The sequence below is a fragment of the Melospiza melodia genome, chromosome 30 (assembly GCF_035770615.1).
Source record: "Melospiza melodia melodia isolate bMelMel2 chromosome 30, bMelMel2.pri, whole genome shotgun sequence".
Taxonomy (NCBI): domain Eukaryota; kingdom Metazoa; phylum Chordata; class Aves; order Passeriformes; family Passerellidae; genus Melospiza; species Melospiza melodia.
In genome coordinates this window covers 1,869,269-1,890,348 of record NC_086223.1, presented here as the reverse complement: position 1 = coordinate 1,890,348, position 21,080 = coordinate 1,869,269, and the positions used below count along the sequence as shown (strand labels likewise).

At 60.2% G+C, this 21,080-nt stretch overlaps 1 protein-coding gene and 1 non-coding gene across 7 annotated transcripts; one reads left to right on the top strand and one right to left on the bottom strand.

The window, feature by feature from the left end:
- Positions 1–1,764: 1,764 nt before the first annotated feature.
- On the top strand, positions 1,765–19,453 carry CACNB1 (calcium voltage-gated channel auxiliary subunit beta 1). Of its 6 annotated transcripts, none has more exons than XM_063178630.1 (14): positions 1,765–1,978; positions 3,694–3,780; positions 6,695–6,814; positions 7,518–7,640; positions 7,749–7,885; positions 8,002–8,078; positions 8,278–8,429; positions 10,043–10,123; positions 10,227–10,285; positions 11,596–11,705; positions 14,313–14,464; positions 14,565–14,660; positions 15,828–16,013; positions 17,863–19,453. In XM_063178630.1, exons 1-14 carry the CDS (start codon positions 1,892–1,894, stop codon positions 18,190–18,192), a joined length of 1,797 nt encoding a protein of 598 aa, XP_063034700.1. In that variant the 5' UTR covers positions 1,765–1,891; the 3' UTR covers positions 18,193–19,453. The 6 variants fall into 6 exon arrangements, 4 of the variants coding, with proteins under 4 accessions (XP_063034700.1, XP_063034698.1, XP_063034701.1 ...); XM_063178628.1 differs by lacking the exon at positions 8,278–8,429 and adding an exon at positions 9,890–9,909 and having other exon boundaries at positions 1,819–1,978; XR_010030910.1 differs by having other exon boundaries at positions 1,820–1,978; positions 15,828–16,712; positions 16,844–17,921.
- Positions 19,454–20,644: 1,191 nt separating this feature from the next.
- TRNAI-UAU (transfer RNA isoleucine (anticodon UAU)) lies at positions 20,645–20,734 on the bottom strand. Its single transcript is given in 2 exon segments — positions 20,645–20,680; positions 20,697–20,734. It is a non-coding gene; the product is annotated as a tRNA-Ile (tRNA).
- Positions 20,735–21,080: the final 346 nt, after the last annotated feature.

Sequence of the window (21,080 nt, the reverse complement as noted above, 5' to 3'; positions counted from 1 at the left end):
CAGGGGTTTCATCTCCATGCCATTGGAGCAGGGTCCAAGTTGGGGTCCCTGGGGTGACCCCAAAAACACTCCCAGAGACCCTCCAGGGGTTTAAATTCTCTCCAGGAGAGCAGAATTGGCTTTTCCACGTATGGGGGGTCCAAGTTGGGGTTCCTGGGGTGACCCAGAGCCCCCCAAAAACACCCCCAGAGCCCTCCAGGGGTTCAATCTCCATCCAGGAGAGCAGGGCATGGGCAGGGTCCGGGTTGGGGTCCCTGGGATGACCCAGAGCCCCCCAAAAACACCCCCAAAGATTTCATCTCCATCCAGGAGAGCAGGGCATGGGCAGGGTCTGGGTTGGGGTCCCTGGGGTGACCCCAAAATCACTCCCAGAGCCCTCCAGGGGTTCAATCTCCATCCAGGAGAGCAGGGTTGGCTTTTCCATGTATGGGGGGTCCGATTTGGGGTCCCTGGGGTGACCCGGAGCCCCCCCCAGCTGCCGCCCGAGGGTGGAGAATTCTCTGCAGCTGTCCCTGGGATGGGGACAGGAAAATCCCGTCCTGGGGGGAGGGCGGGGAGGAAGAATCGGGAACTTTCCGACAGCCGGAGGGAGGTGACACGGGGGGGGGGGGGGGACAGGGGACACTGCCAGGACACCCAGCAGGGTGGGGGGGCTCTCCCTGTGGTGGTTTTTGGGGGGAAAATGAGGATTTTTGAGGGGAAAATGAGGATTTTTGAGGGGGAAATGAGGATTTTTGAGGGGAAAATGAGGATTTTTTGGGGGAAAATGAGGATTTTTGAGGGGAAAATGAGGATTTTTGAGGGGAAAATTAGGATTTTTGATGGGAAAATGAGGATTTTTGAGGGAAAAATGAGGATTTTTTGGGGGAAAATGAGGATTTTTGAGGGGAAAATGAGGATTTTTGGGGCAGCCTTGTCCCAGCAGAGTATGGGGGGGCTCTCCCTGTGCTCACCCTATGGAGGTTTTGGAGGAAAAAATCGGATTTTTGGGGCAACCTTGTCCCAGCGGGGTGTGGGGGCTCTCCCTGCGGTGGTTTTTGGGGGGAAAATGAGGAATTTTAGGGCAACCTTGTCCCAGCAGAGTATGGGGGGGCTCTCCCTGTGCTCACCCTATGGAGGTTTTGGGGGAAAAAATCGGATTTTTGGGGCAACCTTGTCCCAGCGGGGTGTGGGGGCTCTCCCTGAGGAGGTTTTGGGGGGAAAATGAGCAATTTTAGGTCAAGCTTGTCCCATCGGGGTGTGGGGGTCTCACCCTGGGCTGGCTTTGGGGGGTGCAATGAGGATTTTTGGGGGGAAAAAAGCGGATTTTTGTCCCGAGAGAGCGCTGGATTGGGGATGGGGATGGGGGCTGCTCCTGCCTGGGGTCTCCATCCTTTCCCTCCGGTGTTTTTTTTTTTTGGGGTGTGCCCCCTACCCCAGCCCTAAAACCGCGCTGGGCACCAATTTGGGGACGAGGAAACTCCCCCCAAAAAATTGGGGGATGCTCCGAAGGGGGAAGGGATTGGGGTGGGAGAATTGGGGGGCACCCCCTTTATGGGGTTTTGGGGGGCGCATTCCCGCATCCCCCCCCCATCCCCCCCGGCAAAGCGGTGCGGGAGCGGCCGCCCATCTTCCTCCTCCTCCTCCTCCTTCCTCCTCCTCCTCCTCCTCCGTCACCGCGGGGGCCAGGCCTGAGCTTCATCGTCATCATCCTCCTCTCTGTGTGTGTGTGTGTGTGTGTGTGTGTGTGTGCGCGCCGTGTGCTGCGCGCTTCCCTCCCCTCCTTCCTTCCTTCCCTCCTCCTCCTTCCCTCCTCCTTCCCTTCCCTCCCACCCATCCCAAAAAAAACCCCCCCAAAAAAATAATTCCCCCCCAAAAAATAAAAATTAATCGAGGCCAGCGCGGCGCTCCCATGGTGCGGGAAGGCGGCATGGCCCGGACCCCTTACAGCTCCACGCAGGACATCCAGATGGACGTCTTGGACAACGCCGCCCTCCAGGTGACACCCACGGGGATTTTTTTTTGGGGTGACAGCATCGCCCACACCCCCCCACACTCCCCCCCATGGCACGGTGGGGGCGGGAGCATCCCGTGGAATTGCGCCCCCTTGGAATTTGGGGGGGGTGGGAGGTGGGGTTGAGTCCTTGCCCCCGAATCTCGACGTTGGTTATGGGGTGCTAGCACCCCAAAATAAAAGGGGAGACCCCCAAACTCGTGGCGCCCCCGTAATTTGAGAGGTTTGGGGGTGTTTTTGGGCATCCCGTGGAATTTGGGGGGTGGGAGATGGGGTTTAGTCCTTCCCCCCAAATCCCTACATTGATTATGGGTGCTAGCACCCTGTTTGGGGTCCTAGCACGCAGAAATAAAAGGGGAGACCCCAAACTCATGGCGCCCCCGTAATTTGAGAGGTTTGGGGGTGGTTTTGGGCACGGTGGGGGCGGGAGCATCCCGTGGAATTTGGGGGGTGGGAGATGGGGTTTAGTCCTTTCCCCCTAAATTCTTACGTTGGTTATGGGGTGCTAGCACCCTGTTTGGGGTCCTAGCACCCTGTTTGGGGTCCGAGCACCCCAAAATAAAGGGGGAGACCCCCAAACTCATGGCGCCCCCGTAATTTGAGAGGTTTGGGGGTGTTTTTGGGCACGGTGGGGGCGGGAGCATCCCGTGGAATTTCGCCCTCTTGGAATTTGGGGTTCAGCCTTTCCCCCTAAATTCCTGCGTTGGTTATGGGGTGCTAGCACCCTGTTTGGGGTCCTAGCACCCAAAAATAAAGGGGGAGACCCCAAATTCACGCGTCCCCGTAACTTGAGAGGTTTGGGGGTGGTTTTGGGCACGGTGGGGGCGGGAGCGTCCCATGGAATTTCGCCCTCTTGGAATTTGGGGTTTAGACCTTCCCCCAAATTCCTGCGTTGGTTATGGGGTGCTAGCACCCTTTTTGGGGTCCTAGCACCCAAAAATAAAGGGGGGAGACCCCAAATTCATGGCGCCCCTGTAATTTGACAGTTTTGGGTTTATGTTTTTGGGGAGGGGGACGGCTGTTGGGAAAAAGGGAAAGTTTTGGGAATTGGGAAAACTCTTGGGGTGCTCCCCCCCCGCCCCATCCCCTTCCCTCTGGTTTTGGGGTGGGGGGGGGGGACAGGGACAGTCCCCTCGGTGGGGCCAGAGGGGTGGGGGGCGCTGGGGAGAGACCCCCACTCTCTGTGTGCTTTTGGGGGTGACAGATTTTGTGGTGAGGTGACAGTTTTTGGGCTAAGGCGACATTTTTTGGGTTGGGGGGGGTGACACCCCAATAACTCCCCAGCATTTTACCCCCCCCCCCACCTAAAGGCGTGGGGGGCACTGGGGACACCCCCAGATTGAGGGGGGGGGGGTCCCGTGGGGGTGGGTGTCCATACTGGTGGGGGGGGGTGGGGTCTCGGGTTTTGGGGGGGCTGTTTGGTTCTGGTTTAACTTGGGGTGGGGGGGGGGAAACTGGAATTTGGAGGGGGGGCAGCTGGAATCTGGGGGGGGGGGGGCTGCGACCCCAACCCCAACCCCCCAAAATCAAGGGGAAGGGGCGCCCCCATCCCCTTCCCGAGCCCCCCAATGGGGTTCAGCTGCAGAGCGGGGGTGGAAGGGATTGGAGCAGCTTGGGGGGGGTCCCCCGAATTTTGGGGGGATTTTTTTTTTTTGGGGGGAGGTCCAGCCCTGCCGTGTCGCCCCCTCCGCTGTCCCCAGGGCAAGTACAGCAGGCGCAAGAGCCGCTTCAAGCGCTCGGACGGCAGCACCTCCTCGGACACCACCTCCAACAGCTTCGTGCGGCAGGTGCGGGGGGCTCTTGGTGCTTTTTGGGGGGTCCCGGGGCTTTTTTTTTGGGGGGTCCCGGAGCTTTTTTTTGGGGGGGGTCCCGGTGCTTTTTTGGGCGGTGCCAGCTCTGCTTTGTACCCCGAGAACTGAGGGGGGCTCGCACCAGGCCAGGCCCTCCGCGCTCCCCTCAATTTCCCCCGTCAAATCGCAGCCCCTTTATTTTTGGGGGGGTGGGCACAGCCCAAAATTGGGGCTTGGCCGGGCCCCCCTTGTTTGAGCCCCCACCCTCTGGCCCGGGCTAAATTTACCCGGGTGAAACCTGAGCGGCCCCGGCCAGCCCTGCCCGGCCCCGCCACCATGGAGGCCCCCGGCAAAGACCCCCCGGCTGTCCCGGTGAGCGACCCCCGCCCCAAAACTGCGGCCCCCCAGCACCCCCCGAGCCCCCCCCTCAGCTCCCGTGAGGGTTTTGGGGGGGCTGTGAGGCGGGGTGACCCCCAAATCCCCCAAAGGGACAAATCAGGGTTTGGGGGGGGGGGGTCCCATGTATCACCCACCACGTCCCTGGGGTCTCCTCGCTGTCGCAGTGAGCGACCCCCCCCCCCCCCCCCCCAAACTGCAGCCCTCAGGACCCCCCCGAGCCCCCCCTCAGCTCCTGTGAGGGTTTTGGGGGGGCTGTGAGGCGCGGTGACCCCCCCAGTGTCCCCAATGTGGGGCAATGTGGGGTTTGGGCAGTGCAAAGGGGTGACCCCCAAATCCCCCCAAAGGGATAAATCAGGGTTTGGGGGGGGGGGGGGGTCCCCATGTGTCACCCACCGCGTCCCTGGGGTGTCCCCGCTGTCACAGCAAGCGAACCCCCCTCCTCAGGACCCACCCCCTCAGCTCCTCTGCGAGTTTTGGGGGGGTCTGTGTGGTGCGGTGACCCCCCCAGTGTCCCCTCTGTGGGGCAGGGGTGTCCCCAATGTGGGTTTTGGGGAGGGGGCTGCCCAACCCCGAGGTGACCCCCAAATTTGGGGTGACCCCCCAAAGGGATAAATCAGGCTTGGGGGGTCCCAAGGGGGGTGTAGGGATGGTTTGGGGGGGGTCCCGTGTGTCACCCACGGCGTCCCTGGGGTGTCCCTGTGGGGCTGGGGGGGAGCAGGGGGTCCCCGGTACCCACAGAGCGCTGGGGACAGCGCTGGGGACATTCTGGGGGGGACATTCTTGGGGGGGAGATTTTAGGGGCAGCCTTGTCTCATCGGGGTTTGGGGGGCTCTCCCTGTGGAGGTTTTGGGGGGGGGGAAATGAGGATTTTTTGGGGGGAAAATGAGGATTTTTTAGGGGGAAAATGAGGATTTTTTGGGGAGAAAATGAGGATTTTTGGGGGGAAAATGAGGATTTTTGAGGGGAAAATGAGGATTTTTGAGGGGAAAATGAGGATTTTTGGGGGGAAAATGAGGATTTTTGAGGGGAAAATGAGGATTTTTTGAGGGGAAAATGAGGATTTTTTGAGGGGAAAATGAGGATTTTTGAGGGGAAATGAGGATTTTTGAGGGGAAAATGAGGATTTTTGGGGGGAAAATGAGGATTTTTGAGGGGAAATGAGGATTTTTGAGGGGAAAATGAGGATTTTTGAGGGGAAAAATCGGATTTTTTGGGGCAGCCTTGTCCCAGCAGAGTATGGGGGGCTCTCCCTGAGGAGGTTTTGGGGGAAAAATGAGTATTTTTGGGGCAGCTATGTCCCAGCAGGGTATGAGGGGCTCTCCCTGTGCTCACCCTGTGGAGGTTTTGGGGGAGAAAAAAGCGAATTTTTGGGGCAGCTTTGTGGGGTGGGGGGGGGGTCCCCGAGTCCCCTCCCGGCTCTGCAGAGGCCCCGGGCGGTGTCGGTGTCACATTCCCGGAGCGGTGGTGACAGCTGCCATGTGTGTGTGTGTGTGTGTGTGTGTGTGTGTGTCCCTCTCCTGCCGTGACCCTGCCGCTGTGGTGGCACCGGGGTGGCACTGGAATGGCACCGGGGTGGCACCGGAATGGCACTGTGGGGGCTACGGGATGGCTCTAAGCGGGATCAAGGTGGTACCAGGGTGGCTTTGGGCAGGACCTGGTGGCTCTGAGGTGGCTCCAGGCAGCCCCGGGGTGGCTCCAGGTGGCACCAGGGTGGCACTGAGCAGGACCAGGGCAGCACTGGGGTGGCACCAAGCAGGACCAGGGTGGCACCAGGCAGCACTGGGGTGGCTCCAGGCAGGACCTGGTGGCTCTGGGCAGCACTGGGGTGGCACTGGGGGCTATGGTCAGCACTGGGTGGCACCAGGCAGGACCAGGGTGGCACCGGGGTGGCTCTAGGCAGGATCAGGGTGGTACCAAGGTGGCACTGGGCAGCACCAGGGTGGCACTGGGGTGGCTCCGGGCAGCACCAAGGTAGTTCAGAGATGGCTCTGGGCAGGACAGGGTGGCACTGGGATGGCTCTAGGCAGGATCAGGGTGGTACCAAGGTGGCACCAGGTGGCTCCGGGCAGCACCAGGGTGGCACCAGGCAGCACCAAGGTAGTTCAGAGATGGCCCCGGGCAGGACAGGGTGGCACTGGGGTGGCACCAGGCAGGATCAGGGTGGTGCCAAGGTGGCTCCGGGCAGTACCAGGGTGGCACTGGGGTGGCTCCGGGCAGCACCAAGGTAGTTCTGAGATGGCTCCGGGCAGGACAGGGTGGCACTGGGGTGGCTCTAGGCAGGATCAGGGTGGTACCAAGGTGGCACCAGGTGGCTCCGGGCAGCACCAGGGTGGCACCAGGCAGCACCAAGGTAGTTCAGAGATGGCTCCGGGCAGGACAGGGTGGCTCCCAGTGCCCGCAGCGCTGGGCACCGGCGCGGTGAGAGCGGGCAGCAGGATCAGAGGGCCGTGCAGGGCTGGGCTCTCTGCCCTGGGGGGCACAGGCCGGGCTGAGCCCCCTGCCCACCGCGCAGGGCTCGGCCGAGTCCTACACCAGCCGCCCCTCGGACTCGGATGTGTCGCTGGAGGAGGACAGGGAGGCGCTGCGCAGGGAGGCCGAGCGCCAGGCCATGGCCCAGCTGGAGAAAGCCAAGGTGGGAGAGCCGGGATGGGCCCCCAGGCCTGGCACAGGGACCCCCTGGTACCCCCAGCCCTGGCACAGGGAACCCCTGGTACCCCCAGCCCTGGCACAGGGACCCCCTGGTACCCCCATTGCCCCACAGCCCTGGCACAGGGACCCCCAGTGCCCCCCAGTTCAGGTACAGGGACCCCCTGGTACCCCCAGCCCTGGCACAGGGACCCCCTGGTACCCCCAGCCCTGGTACAGGGAACCCCGGTGCCCCCCAGCCCTGTTTGGGGTGGCAGAAGTTGGAATCTCCCCATTTTGGGGTGGTAGAGGATGAGATCTCCCCATTTTGGGCTGGAATCTCCCCATTTTGGGGCGGCATAGGGTGGGATATCCTCATTTTGGGGTGGCAGAGGGTGGGATCTCCCCATTTTGGGGTGGGATCTCCCCATTTTGGGCTGGGATCTCCCCATTTGGGGATGTCAAAGGATGAGATCTCCCCATTTTGGGGTGACATCTCCCCATTTTGGGGTGGGGTCTCCCCGTTTTGGGGTGGAATCTCCCCATTTTGGGCTGGAATCTCCCCATTTTGGGGTGGCAGAGGGTGGGATCTCCCCATTTTGGGCTGGGGTCTCCCCATTTTGGGCTGGAATCTCCCCATTTTGGGGTTCCATCTCCCCGTTTGGAGCCGGGAGGAGCTGCCCATCCCTCTCCATCCGTGTCCCACGCAGACCAAGCCGGTGGCGTTCGCCGTGCGCACCAACGTGGGCTACAACCCCTCGGCCGGGGACGACGTGCCCGTGCAGGGCATGGCCATCTGCTTCGAGCCCAAGGACTTCCTGCACATCAAGGAGGTGGGAGACCCCCGAGGGGAGCGGGGACAGCGCTGGCGTGGGCCTCTGTGGGGTTTTTAAGGCGTTTTTGTGGGTTTTTTTTCCCCCCCTGCCCCGCTCTGTGTGCAGAAATACAACAACGACTGGTGGATCGGGCGGCTGGTGAAGGAGGGCTGCGAGGTTGGCTTCATCCCCAGCCCCGTCAAGCTGGAGAACATGAGGCTGCTGCAGGAGCAGAAGATGAGGCAGAGCCGCCTGAGCTCCAGGTGGGGGGGCTCACCCCGATGTTTCCCCCCCCGCGCACGCACATCTCTCCCCGTGCCTTCCCCATCCCGCCCTCAGCGCTCTCTCTCTCCCTCTCCCCTGTGCTTCTCCCACGCAGCAAATCGGGTGACAACTCCAGCTCCAGCCTGGGCGATGTGGTGACAGGGACACGCCGCCCCACGCCCCCCGCCAGCGGTAAGAGTGTCCTGGGGTCCCCCACACCCACACCCCTCCCAAAGGCAGCTCCAGCCTGGGGGTCCCTCCCCAGCTCCCCACGGGCGCAGGCAGGGTGCCCCCATTCTCCTCTCGCAGCATCCCCATCTCCATTTCCTGCGTTCTGCCATCGCCATTGTCGCTCTTCTTCTCTCCCCCGCGCCGTCCCCGCGGTCCCCAGGTGGCCTGGACATGGCCAGCTTTGCCTTTGAGGCCGATGAGTTAGAGGAGGAGGAGGAGGAGGCCCTGGAGGCGCAGCGCTCCCCTAAGAGTAGCGTGAGCAGTGTCACCACCCCCCCCGCCCACAGCAAGCGCATCCCCTTCTTTAGGAAGGTAACGGAGCCCGCGGGTCCCGCCTGCCGCAGCCGCTGCCTGCCCTAACACCGCCGGGGGGCTGGGGGCACCCCCGTGGGGCTGGGGGCACCCCAAGGGGCTGGGGGCACCCCAAGGGGCCGGGGGGCCGCGCACTGCCCCAGGGCTGCAGCACGGGGTGAGCCCTGCACCGGGGACAGTGCGGGGCTGACTCCTCCTGCTGACACGCTGGGATGGATCAGTCCGTGGCTGACCCCCCCCATGTTGTCAATAGGATGGATCAGTCCGTGGCTGACCCCCCATGTTGTCAATAGGATGGATCAGTCCATGGTTGACCCCCGCCATGTTGTCAATAGGATGGATCAGTCCATGGCTGACCCCCCGCCCCCCCCCCGCGTTGTCAATGGGATGGATCAGTCTACGGCTGTGATCCCCCCCTCCCCATCCATGGAATGGATCAATCCATGGCTGCATTCCCCCCCCCCATGGACTGTGGAATGGACCAGCCCGTGGCTGTGATCCCCCCCCGTCCATGGAATGGACCAGCCCGTGCCCCCCCCTCCCGGTTGCCCCCCCCGCAGTGTGTGCATGGTGTGTTCCAGCACGGCCGGTGTGTCACCCCCCCCCGCGGCTGAGAATGGACCATTCCTCCCCCCCTCCCAAACCGGCCATCACCTGGGGGCTTTGGGCGCTACCACTACACGGGATGGGGGGGGTCTGCAGGGGCCAGCAGGCCTGCAGAGCCCCCCTGGCACCCAGAGCTACCCCAGAGGGGACAATGCTGCTGTGTCACTGTCCCCAGGGCCCCCGGTCACACACGTGTCACCTGGGCACCTCTGGGTCACACGCGTGTCACTGGGTCACCCTTGGGAGGGGTCACACAGGTGTCACTGGGTCACACACGTGTCACTGGGTCACACAGGTGTCACTAGGTCACACAGGTGTCACTGGGTCACCCCTGGAAGGTCACACAGGTGTCACTGGGTCACACAGGTGTCCCTGGGTCACACAGGTGTCACTAGGTCACTCTCCACGTCACACATGTGTCCCTGGCTCACCCCTGGAAGGTCACACACGTGTCCCTGGGTCACACAGGTGTCCCTGGGTCACCCTGCAGGTCACACGTGTGTGTCCCTGAGTCATCCTGGGCGGTCACACTCGTGTCCCTGGCTCACCCCAGAGGTCACACGTGTGTCCTGGGTCACCGTGCAGGTCACACGTGTCACTGGGTCACCCTGAAGGGTCACAGCCATGTCCCTGTGTCACGCGTGTGTCCCTGGCTCACCCCCAAGGGTGTGACAACCAGGTCCCTGGGTCATACATCTGTCACTAGGTCACCCTGCAGGTCACACACGTGTCCCTGACTCACCCCTGGAGGGTCACACACGTGTCCCTGGCTGTCCCCCCCGTGTCCCCATGTCCCCAATAACACGCATGCCTTTGCCTTTGCCTTTGCTGTGTGTCTCTGCCCCCGGACGCAGCCAAGCAGAAGCAGAAGTCGGTGAGTGGCACCGGGGAGGGGGGGGATGGAGGGAGGCCCCCCCTGCTTGCAGCCCCCCCAAACACCCCGGAGCCACCGCCGGGGGTGTCCCCGTCCCCTCGTGGCCCCCGGTGACCCCCGGCTGTGTCCCCAGACCGAGCACGTGCCCCCGTACGACGTGGTGCCCTCCATGCGCCCCATCATCCTCGTGGGGCCCTCCCTGAAGGGCTACGAGGTGAGCAGGGTCTGGGGGGCGCTGGGGGGGCTCGGGGGGGGACCCCAGCCCTGCATTGTCCCCGTGTCCCCGCTGTCCCTGCTGTCCCCGTGTCCCTCCCCAGGTGACGGACATGATGCAGAAGGCGCTGTTCGACTTCCTGAAGCATCGCTTCGACGGCCGGTGAGGGGGGCGCGGGACCCCCAGATCCCTGAGGGGACCCTTGAACCCCTGAGGGACCCCCAAAATCCCTGAGGCAACCCCTGAATCCACCCCTGAACCCACAGAGGGACCCCTAAACCCACGAGGGGACCCCTAAATCCACGAGGGGACCCCTAAACCCATAGAGGAACTCCTGAGCCCACGAGGGGACCCCTAAACTCATAGAGGGACCCCTGAGGGCACCCTGAACCCATAGAGGGACCCCTAAATCCAAGTTGGGACCCATAACCCCATAGAGTAACCCCTAACCCCATAAAGGGACCCCTAAATCCATGTGGGGGCACCTAAACCCACAAAGGGACCCCTAAACCCATAGAGGGACCCCTAAACCCATAGAGGGACCCCTAAATTCATGGGAGGGAGACCTCTAAAGCCATGAAGAACCCATAGTGGAACCCCTAAATCCATGTGGGGGCACCTAAACCCACAAAGGGACCCCTGAGGGAGCCCCTAAACCCATAGAAGGACCCCTAAATCCAGGTGGGGCACTTAAACCCATAGGGGAACCCCTGAACCCACAAGGGAACCCCTAAACCCGTAGAGGGACCTCTAAACTCCTGTGAGGGAGACCCATGAACCCATGGAGAACCCACAGAGGAACCCCTAAATCCATGTGGGGAACTCGAACCCCATGGTGGAACCCCTAAATCCACAAGGGGACCCCTAAACCCATAGAGGAGCCAGGTGTGGGGTGACATTGGGGTCATGGGGGTGGCTGTGGGGTGACATTGGTGACATTGGGGTCCCGGGGGTGTCTGTGGGGTGTCATTGGTGACATTGGGGGTGTCTGTGGGGTGTCATTGGTGGTATTGGGGTCATGGGGGTGTCTTTTGGGTGTCATTGGTGACATTGGGGTCCCAGGGGTGGCTGTGGGGTGACAGTGGGGTCATGGGGGTGGCTGTGGGGTGTCATTGGTGGCATTGGGGTCCCGGGGGTGTCATTGGTGGCATTGGGGTCCCGGGGGTGGCTGTGGGGTGACAGTGGGGTCCCGGGGGTGGCTGTGGGGTGTCATTGGTGGCATTGGGGTCCCGGGGGTGTCTGTAGGGTGTCATTGGTGGCATTGGGGTCATGGGGGTGGCTGTGGGGTGTCATTGGTGGCACTGGGGTCTGGGGGTGTCTGTGGGGTGTCACTGGTGACATTGGGGTCATGGGGGTGTCATTGGTGGCATTGGGGTTCCGGGGGTGTCTGTGGGGTGTCATTGGTGACATTGGGGTCCCGGGGGTGGCTCTGGGGTGACCGTGGCTGCGGGCTGTCCCCTCGGTGTCCCCAGGATCTCCATCACGCGGGTCACAGCCGACATCTCCCTGGCCAAGCGCTCCGTGCTCAACAACCCCAGCAAGCACACCATCATCGAGCGCTCCAGCACCCGCTCCAGCCTGGGTACCGCCCCCGTGGGACCCCAAAACCACCCCCTGGAACCCCCAAAAACACCCCCTGGAACCCCTAAAATTCCCTGGAACCCCTAAAATCCCCCCTAATCTGCGGGACCCCCCCACCAAGCCTCCATCTGTGTCACCCCAACCCAGCTCGGGGGGCTCATCCCGCTCCTGGGGGTGGGGGTGACTGACCCTGTGCTCCTCCTCCTCCTCCTCCCCATCATCATCATCTTCCTCCTCCCCATCCTCTACCTCCTGCTCCTTCTCTTCCTTCTTCCCATTCTCCCCATCCTCCTCATCCTCATCCTCTTCCTCCTCCTCCTCCTCCTCTAGTGAGGGGGGACATGGCCAAGAACCCCTGACCCCCCTCCTTCTTCTCTTCCTCCTCCTTCCTCCTTCCTCCTTCCTCCTTCTCCTTCTCCTTCTCCTTCTCTTCCTCCCCATCCTCCTCCTCCCCATGATCATCCTCCTCCTCCTCATCATCATCATCCTCCTCCTCCATCATCTCTATTGTGTTTTTCTGTTCCCATTTCTCTTTTCTCTGGGTTCCTCCTCCCCTCCGTGCTGCCTCCTTCCTCCCCTGCTCCCGACACAGATGTCTTGGGTACGTACAGGGACCCCCCTGTCCCCCCACCCCAAGGTGGCCTCAGGGACACAACCTGAGGGTTGGGGACACCTTGGTGGCATCTGTGTGTATGTGTGTGTGTGGTTTGGGGGCAGGCTGTGCTGGTGACACCGAGGGGGCCGAGCCATGGGACAGGCCCTGTCCTGCTGCTGTCCCCATGCTGTGGCACTTAGGAGGTGGCCTTAGAAAAATGATAGATACTGCTGAGAAATATGAATATATATAAATATATCTGTATTATATATATCTATATATAGATATGTATGTATATCTATCTATATCTAAATATATTTTAAATATACCTATATATATATATATTTATATATAAATGTATATATTTTATATATTCATCTATATATTTATTTATATATTATTATATATATCTAAAGAGAATATATATGTATAATATATATAGATATATATAGATTTTACTTATGTATAGTATATCTATATATAGATATGTATATATCTATATCTATATATATCTATATATAAATATAGCTGTATTAAATATATCTATATAGAGATATGTATATCTATCTATAACTATATATATTTTAAATATATATAGTTATATATATATAAATATATATATTTTTATATATTCATCTATATATTTATTTTTATATATTGTTATATATATCTATAGAGAATATATATGTATAATATATATAGACATATAGATATATAGATATATATATATATATAGATATATATAGATTTTACTTATGTATAGTATATCTATATATAGATATGTATATATCTATATATATATATTTTAAATATATCTCTATATTTATATATATTATATATATATAACTATATATTTTTATATATAGTTATATATATCTACATAGAATATATACATAGAATATATAGATATATAGATAGATTTTATTTATATATAGATCTATATTGAATATGTTCAATATAGATCAGTATGTATCTAGATATATAAATGGATTGATATTTATATGTATATCTGTATATATTTATATTGAATATAAATATATATATATCAATATATGGATATATATGGATATATATAGACACTATATATAGTTATATTTATATGTAGGTATATATAGATATATAATTAATATATATTCATATATATGCTTATATCTATATGAATATATAGTTATATATTGATATATTTATATTTATATATATTGATATATACTGATATCTATATATATAGGATATATATTAATATATCTCTATATATCTCTACATATCTCTATATCTCTATATCTGTATATATTTTTAATGAATATATATCTATATGCATCTATATTGAATATATATCAATATATAGATATGAATATATTTTTATATATATATGTGTGTATATGTATTCTAATATATATATTTTTTTCTATATGGATAAACATTTATATGAATACATAGGTATAAATACGAATAAATGTATATGTATTCTATATATCTTTAGAATTTTTCCCTGGCTCACCCCCAGGTGAACATATATATTCTGTATATCTTTAGAGATATATAGAATATACATATTTTAATGAAAGATACTTTATATTAGAACCCACAAATGGTAATTCTAAATTATTTCCTTTAAGACATTTGCAGCAAAATGTGGCAAAAATTAATAGACCAAGCAACACTTATAGTGTATTGTAATTAAGAAATAGTTAATAAATTAGCAAACAGTTAATAAATTTCCTAATATTAGGAATTAGTTAATAAATATTAGGAAATAGTTAATAAATTTCCTAAATATTAGGAAATATTAATAAACAGCTAAATCATTTAACTTCTAACTGTGCTAACATCAGTTATAGCACTTGTATTGTCCCACCTTTCACGCGAGGCTGAATATAAAATTTTTCAAATGCCTCAAAGTCAGAACAAAGCTCAACCCAGCACCTCCCCGCGCTGTCCCTGTGTCCCCTGCCCCTGCCCCACATTGTCCCCGCGTGTCCCTGCCCTCCCTCAGTGTCCCCTGTCCCCTGCCAGCCGAGGTGCAGAGCGAGACCGAGCGCATTTTCGAGCTGGCGCGGACGCTGCAGTTGGTGGCCCTGGACGCCGACACCATCAACCACCCGGCGCAGCTGGCCAAGACCTCGCTGGCGCCCATCATCGTCTACATCAAAATCACCTCCCCCAAGGTGGGTGTGGGCACTGGGGGCACTGCCAGCCCCTCCCTGCCACGCCGGGGACACCTGGCAGTGTCGCCACGGCCACCCTGTGCTGTCCCCTCGTGCCCAGGTGCTGCAGAGGTTGGTCAAGTCCAGGGGGAAGTCCCAGGCCAAGCACCTCAACGTGCAGATGGTGGCCTCGGACAAGCTGGCACAGTGCCCACCTGTGAGTGTGCCCTGGTCACTGCGGTGCCACGCAGGCTGACCCCACCCTGAGCTGCCCCGCCCTGTCCATCCTGTCCCGTTGTCCCTGACCTGTCCCATAGGCTCAGCCCCATGTCCAGCTGTCCCTCCCTGTCCCATTGTCCCCACCCTGTCCCATTGTCCCCATCCTGTCCCATAGGCTCAGCCCCATGTCCAGCTGTCCCTCCCTGTCCCATTGTCCCCACCCTGTCCCATAGGCTCAGCCCCGTGTCCAGCTGTCCCTCCCTGTCCCGTTGTCCTCTCTCTATCCCATAGGTTCTGCCCCATGTCCAGGTACCCCTCCCTGTCCCATTGTCCCCATCCTGTCCCATAAGGCTCCATCCACCCTGTCCCATTATTCCCACCCCATATCCACCTGCCCCACTCTGTCCCATTGTCCCCTCCCTGTCCCATTGTCCCCACCCTGTCCCATAGGCTCTGTCCCATTGCCAGGTACCCCTCCCTGTCCCATTGTCCCCACCCTGTCCCATAGGCTCTGTCCTATTGTCCCCACCCTGTCCCACTGTCCCCTCCCTGTCCCATTGTCCCCTCCCTGTACCATTGTCCCCACCCTGTCCCATAGGCCCTGTCCCATTGTCCCCATCCTGTCCCATAGGGTCTGCCCCATATCCAGCTGCCCTTCCTTGTCCCACTGTCCTCACCCTGTCCTATAGGCTCTACCCCATTGCCAGGTACCCCTCTCTGTCCCACTTTCCCCACCCGTCCCATAGGCTCTGTCCCACTGTCCCCACCCTGTCCTATAGGCTCTACCCCATTGCCAGGTACCCCTCCCTGTCCCATTGTCCCCTTCCTGTCCCACTGTCCCCCCCTGTCCCATAGGCTCTGTCCCACAGGTTCTGCCCCACATCTAGGTACCCGCCCCCACCCCACTGTCCCCACCCTGTCCCATAGGCTCTGTCCCACTGTCCCCACCCTGTCCTATAGGCTCTACCCCATTGCCAGGTACCCCTTCCTGTCCCACTGTCCCCCTCTGTCCCACCGTCCCCACCCTGTCCCACAGGTTCTGCCCCACATCTAGGTACCCGCCCCCATCCCATTGTCCCCGCCCTGTCCCACAGGCTCTGTCCCACTGTCCCCGCCCTGCCCGCTGTCCCCGCCCCGCCCCAGCTGGCACGGGTCCCTCCCGCAGGAGATGTTCGACATCGTTCTGGACGAGAACCAGCTGGAGGAGGCGTGCGAGCACCTGGCCGAGTACCTGGAGGCCTACTGGAAGGCCACGCACCCGCCCAGCAGCAACCCCCCGAACCCGCTGCTGAGCCGCACCATGGCCACGGCCGCGCTGGCCGCCAGCCCCGCGCCCGTCTCCAACCTCCAGGTACAGGTGCTCACCTCCCTGCGCAGGAACCTCAACCTCTGGGGCCGCCAGGCCACCCCCAGCCCCCCCGGAGCCCCCCTGGAGGAGCACGCGCTGTGAGGCGGCGGCAGGGACGCTGGGGACATCGGGGACAGCGGGGTGCGGGACAGCGGGGACACCCCGGAGGCATCGGGAGATCCCTGGGATTGGGGACAGCCTGGGGAGTGACAGTCCCCCGCAGGTGTGGGGTTGTCCCTGGGGTCACCTGTCCTGGGATCAAGGTCACCTCAGGGGACTGTGGTCCTCTCCAGGCGTGGGATTGTCCCTGAGGTCACCTGTCCTGGGATCGGGGACAGCACAGGGAGTCACAGCCTCCCCAGAGGTGTGGGATTGTCCCTGGAGTCACCTGGGATCAGGGTGACTCCATGGGACTATGGCCCTTTCCCAGATGTGGGATTCTCCCTGGGGTCACCTGTCCTGGGATCCTAGTCACCTCAGGGGACTGTGGTCCTCTGCAGGTGTGGGATTGTCCCTGGGGTCACCTGGGATCAGGGTGACTCCATGGGACTATGGCCCTTTCCCAGGTGTGGGATTGTCCCTGAGGGTCACACGTCCTGGGATCAAGGTCACTTCAGGAGAATGTGGGCCCCCACAACTGTGGGATTGTCCCTGAGGTCACCTGGGATCAGGGTGACTCCATGGGACTGTGGCCCTCCCCAGGTGTGGGATTGTCCCTGGGGTCACCTGTCCTGGGATCAGGGTCACCTCAGGAGACTGTGGTCCTCCCCAGGTGTGGGATTGTCCCTGGTTCTGGGATTAGGGTGACCTCAGGGGAATGTGACCATTTCCAGGTGTGGGATTGTCCCTGAGGTCACCTGTCCTGGGATCAAGGTCACCTCAGGGAAATGTGGCCCCCCACAACTGTGGGATTGTCCCTGGGGTCACCTGTCCTGGGATCAGGGTGACTCCATGGGACTCCCAGGTGTGGGGTTGTCCCTGATCCTGGGATCAGGGTGACCTCAGGGGACTGTGGCCCTTTCCAGGTGTGGGACCATCCCTGGGGTCACCTGTCCTGGGATCAGGGCAATGTGGCCCCCCACAGCTGTGGGATTGTCCCTGGGGTCACCTGTCCTGGGGTCAGGCTCTCCACCCTGGCATTGGGGCCACCCCAGGGTTTAGGGTCACCCCATGGGACCCCAAGGTGTGGGGTCACCTGCCCTGGGGACCCTGGGATGTGGCAGCCCATGGCATTGGGGTCCCCATGGGGAAGCAGAGCCCCCCAGGAGTGGGACCAGCCCTGGGATTGTTCCTTTGGGAACCTGTGCCCACCCAGGGGTACTGCAGGGGCTGTTCTGGGATTGGGGTCACCCCAGGGAGCTGCTCCCGTTCCTGGATGGATTGGGGCCATCCTGGGCATCTCTCCCTGCCTGGGATCGCTGCCAGCCCCACATCTGGGGTCTGCTGGGAATCTGTGTCTCCTCCTGGAGCTGCCCAGGGCATTGGGATCCCCCAGGATCTGCCCCTTTCGAGACCCACCCTGTGCCTTCCTGGGGCTGCCAGACCCCATTCCCACACCTCTGGCTGGGGGTGACAGTTTGGGGGTGTCCTGGGTGGGTTGGCTGGGGGGCACAGCCCCATCCCAGGGCTGGGGACAGAGAGGGGACAGAGAGGGGACACGTGTCCTGTGTTTTGTGTCGCTAAATCTCCCAGCGCGCCTGCCTTGCTGGTGCCGCTCCCCCTCCCCATCCCCAGCCCCGCTGCCACCGTGTCACCCACCAGAGGCTGGCCACGAGCGTGTGTCCCCCCACTAACCCCGCACTAACCCCCGTCCCGTCCGTCCCCGCATGGTGTGCTCGCTTCTCGCACCCAGGCTCCGCACCCGGAGGGGGAGCACGGCCGCCCCCGGCAGGAGTCGGGGGGCCGCGGGCAGGGCAGGGTCCCCCCGCCGCCCTCCCGGCCGGGCCCCCGCAGCCTGGCCCGCCAGGACACCTTCGACACGGAGGCTCCGGGCAGCCGGGACTCGGAGCCCGGCGATTCGTGCTGCATGGACATCGAGATGGATCCCGTCGAGGAGGAGCCGCCGGGCACCCCCGGGGCCGGCCCGCAGTCCCCGCCCGGCTCCTGGGACCGAGCCAAGGGCCAGGAGCCGCTGGGCCCGAGCGACGGAGAGGGCTGGGGCCGGGACGTTTACATGCGTTAGGATGAGGGGGTGCGGGCAGCGCTGGTTTTGGGGTGCGGGCCCTTTGTGCCCCCCCCTTTGTGCCCGGCCAGCCGTGCCCTGGGGGTGTCCCCCTGCCGCAGCCCCCCAGCATCTCCAGCAGGGACAGCGAGTGACCAAAGGGGACCCGGCGTGTCCCCGTGCCCCCGGCGCGGGGTGGGGGCCGTGCCCCCCTCCCCAGCCCTGCCCCCCGCTTCTCCATGGTGCTCTCGGCTGCGGGGTGCCCGGAGCTGGCCGTGCCCGTGGGGGGGTCCCCGCCAGCTGCCCCCCCGGCCTGGCGGTGCCTGGCACTGCCCCCCAGCCCCCTGCCCTGCCCGGGGGTGCATGCGTGTGTGTGCAGGGCTCTGGGGGGTCCCCGCTGCGCCCCCCGAGGTGTGGGGATGGGGGGGGGTCTGCATGTGTTTGCCTTGGAGGGGCTCTGCCTGAATTGGGGGGTGGGGGGTGAATCTGAGCCGGTTTTGGGGGTCTAACCTGTGCTAACAGCTGCCCAGCCCTGGCCTGTGGGGGGGGTCCCGCTGTCCTGGCACTGCCAGGGCCCGACCCCCCCCCTCCATTCCCCAGCCCCCCCTCCCTTCCCGTTCCAACCCCCCCTCCCCGCCGTGCCTGTCCACGCTCGCCCTGTCCAGCCGTGTCCGTCTGTCCGTCTGTCCGTGAGCCTCTGTCCGTCCCCGCACCCCGGGGCACTGCCTTGTCCTGTGCCCGCCCCGGGGCATCCCCTGTGCCCCCCCCCGCCCACTCAGCTCTTCGGGGTGACCACACCAGGGTGGCCCTGGGGACACCCCCGTGTCCGGCCCTCACCGCGGGACGGTTCTTGTCCCACTTTGAGGGCAGCCCCTTGCCCCCCACCCCCATTTTTGGGGGTCCCCGGGGTCACTGCCTTACCCAGACCACCAGCCCGGGTCGGGGGGCTTGGGGGGCACCCAGCTCTGCCGCTGCCAAGCCGCCACCCACGTGTGCCTCAGTTTCCCCCTTATTTTCGAGGGGGGGGGACTCGGTGTCACTGCCTGCCAAGTGCTTTGAGCCCCCCCTGCCCCAGCGGCCAAAAACCCGGGCGGCGGGGCAGAGGGACGTCCCGTAATTTATGTCACTCCACCAACTTTTAATTTAAAAGACCCGACAAGAAAAAAAAAATGTATTTTATTTATTTATTCTCGTTGATTTGTGTGTGTGTGTGTGCGTGTGGGTCGGGGGGACTCGCCCCGCTCGCTTGGTTCTTTGTAATAAACATTTCGGTGAGACCTGTCCCCCCTGCCTGAGCCTGCTGGGGACACTGGGGGACACGAGGGGACACGAGGGGACACAGGGGGACAGGGAGGGGCTGCGCGGACCGGGCACAGCTCTGCAGTGAGGATGGAGCCAGGACCCGCCCGGCTCTGAGGAAGAGGAAGGAGCGAGGATCCAACGCGGGGGTCGGGGGGCTCCAGCCCCTCCCGGGGATGGGTTTATCGGCGCTGGGCCGGCTCGGGACACGCTGTGGTCGCGATATTTACAGATAATAAATTACACGGCGGGCGCTCAGGGCTGCCGGCACCGCCACTCGCTCTTCTCCGGCCGGTACTCGAACGCTCTCCTGCGACAGAGCACACATCGGTGACATCGGTGACACCTCGGACATCGGTGACACCTCAGTGACATCAGTGACACCCCAGCCCTGTCACCCCCACGCCCCCCGCCCGGCCCGGCACGCCCCGTACTCACTCTCTGGAGGGCACCGAGGGTCGGCACACCAGCCCGGCCTGGCACGGGCACACCTGGTTGATGCTGAAGGCCAGACCCCCGGGGGGGACGTGGCAGCTCTGGGCCAGTGCCAGGCGCCGTTGGCACACCCGCTCCCCGTGCTGGCGGGCACAGCAGCCGCCGGGCCCGCACTCCTCGTCCCGCTGGCACCGCGCTCCTGGTGGCACAGAAAGTGGCATTAGGGGGACCCGCATCACCCCCTGGTTTAGCACCGCATCCCCCCAAGCTCTCAGAGCGTGTCCCCGCCGTGCCAGCCCCCCACTCACCGTCCTGCCCGGGGGCCGCGGGCTGCTGGCACTTGCCGAACATGCAGACGAGCCCGGGGGCGCAGTGGGGGTCGTGGCGACAGTAGTGGCCCTCGGGCCGCGTGGGCAGGCACAGCCCGAAGTGCTCGTCACAGAAATGCCCCTGGGCGCAGGGGGCGGCGGGGCTGCACGGGGTCACCTGCGGAGGAGAGGGGACATGGTACATCAGGGCGGGCACACCTCATGCCCCACCCCACTCACTCCCTGACCCCGAGACTGGAAACGGCGCAAAACCCCGTCTGTTTAAGGCGTGGGGTGATTTTAGGGGGCCAAGCGCTCTGATAGCCTGGGAGGCTCCATCCTCAGCGCTTCCAAGATTTTTATCTAGGGAAAAGAAAACCCGGCGGCGGGGCAGGGGGGAAACACAGGGCGCGAAGCCCCTACAAAAGTCCTGCTCCAGGTGAGGCTCGAACTCACAACCTCGGCATCGCTCGTGTACCGCCCTATAAGTACCGCGCGCTGACCGATTGCGCCACTGGAGCGCCCCGCGCCGCCCGCCGCCACCGCGCCCCCTGGCGGCCCCGCGCCGCACCCCCGGGGGACCCCGCGATGGAGAGGGACCCCGCAGTGTGACCCCCGGATGGAGATGGACCCCCGAGTGTGACCCCCGGATGGAGATGGACACCCCCGGATGGAGATGGACCCCGCAGTGTGACCCCTGGATGGAGATGGACCCCCCCAGCGTGCCCTCTGGATGGAGATGGACCCCCAAGTGTGACCCCCGGATGGAGATGGACCCCCCCGGATGGAGATGGACCCCCCAGTGTGCCCTCTGGATGGAGATGGACCCCACAGTGTGCCCTCTGGATGGAGATGGACCCCCAAGTG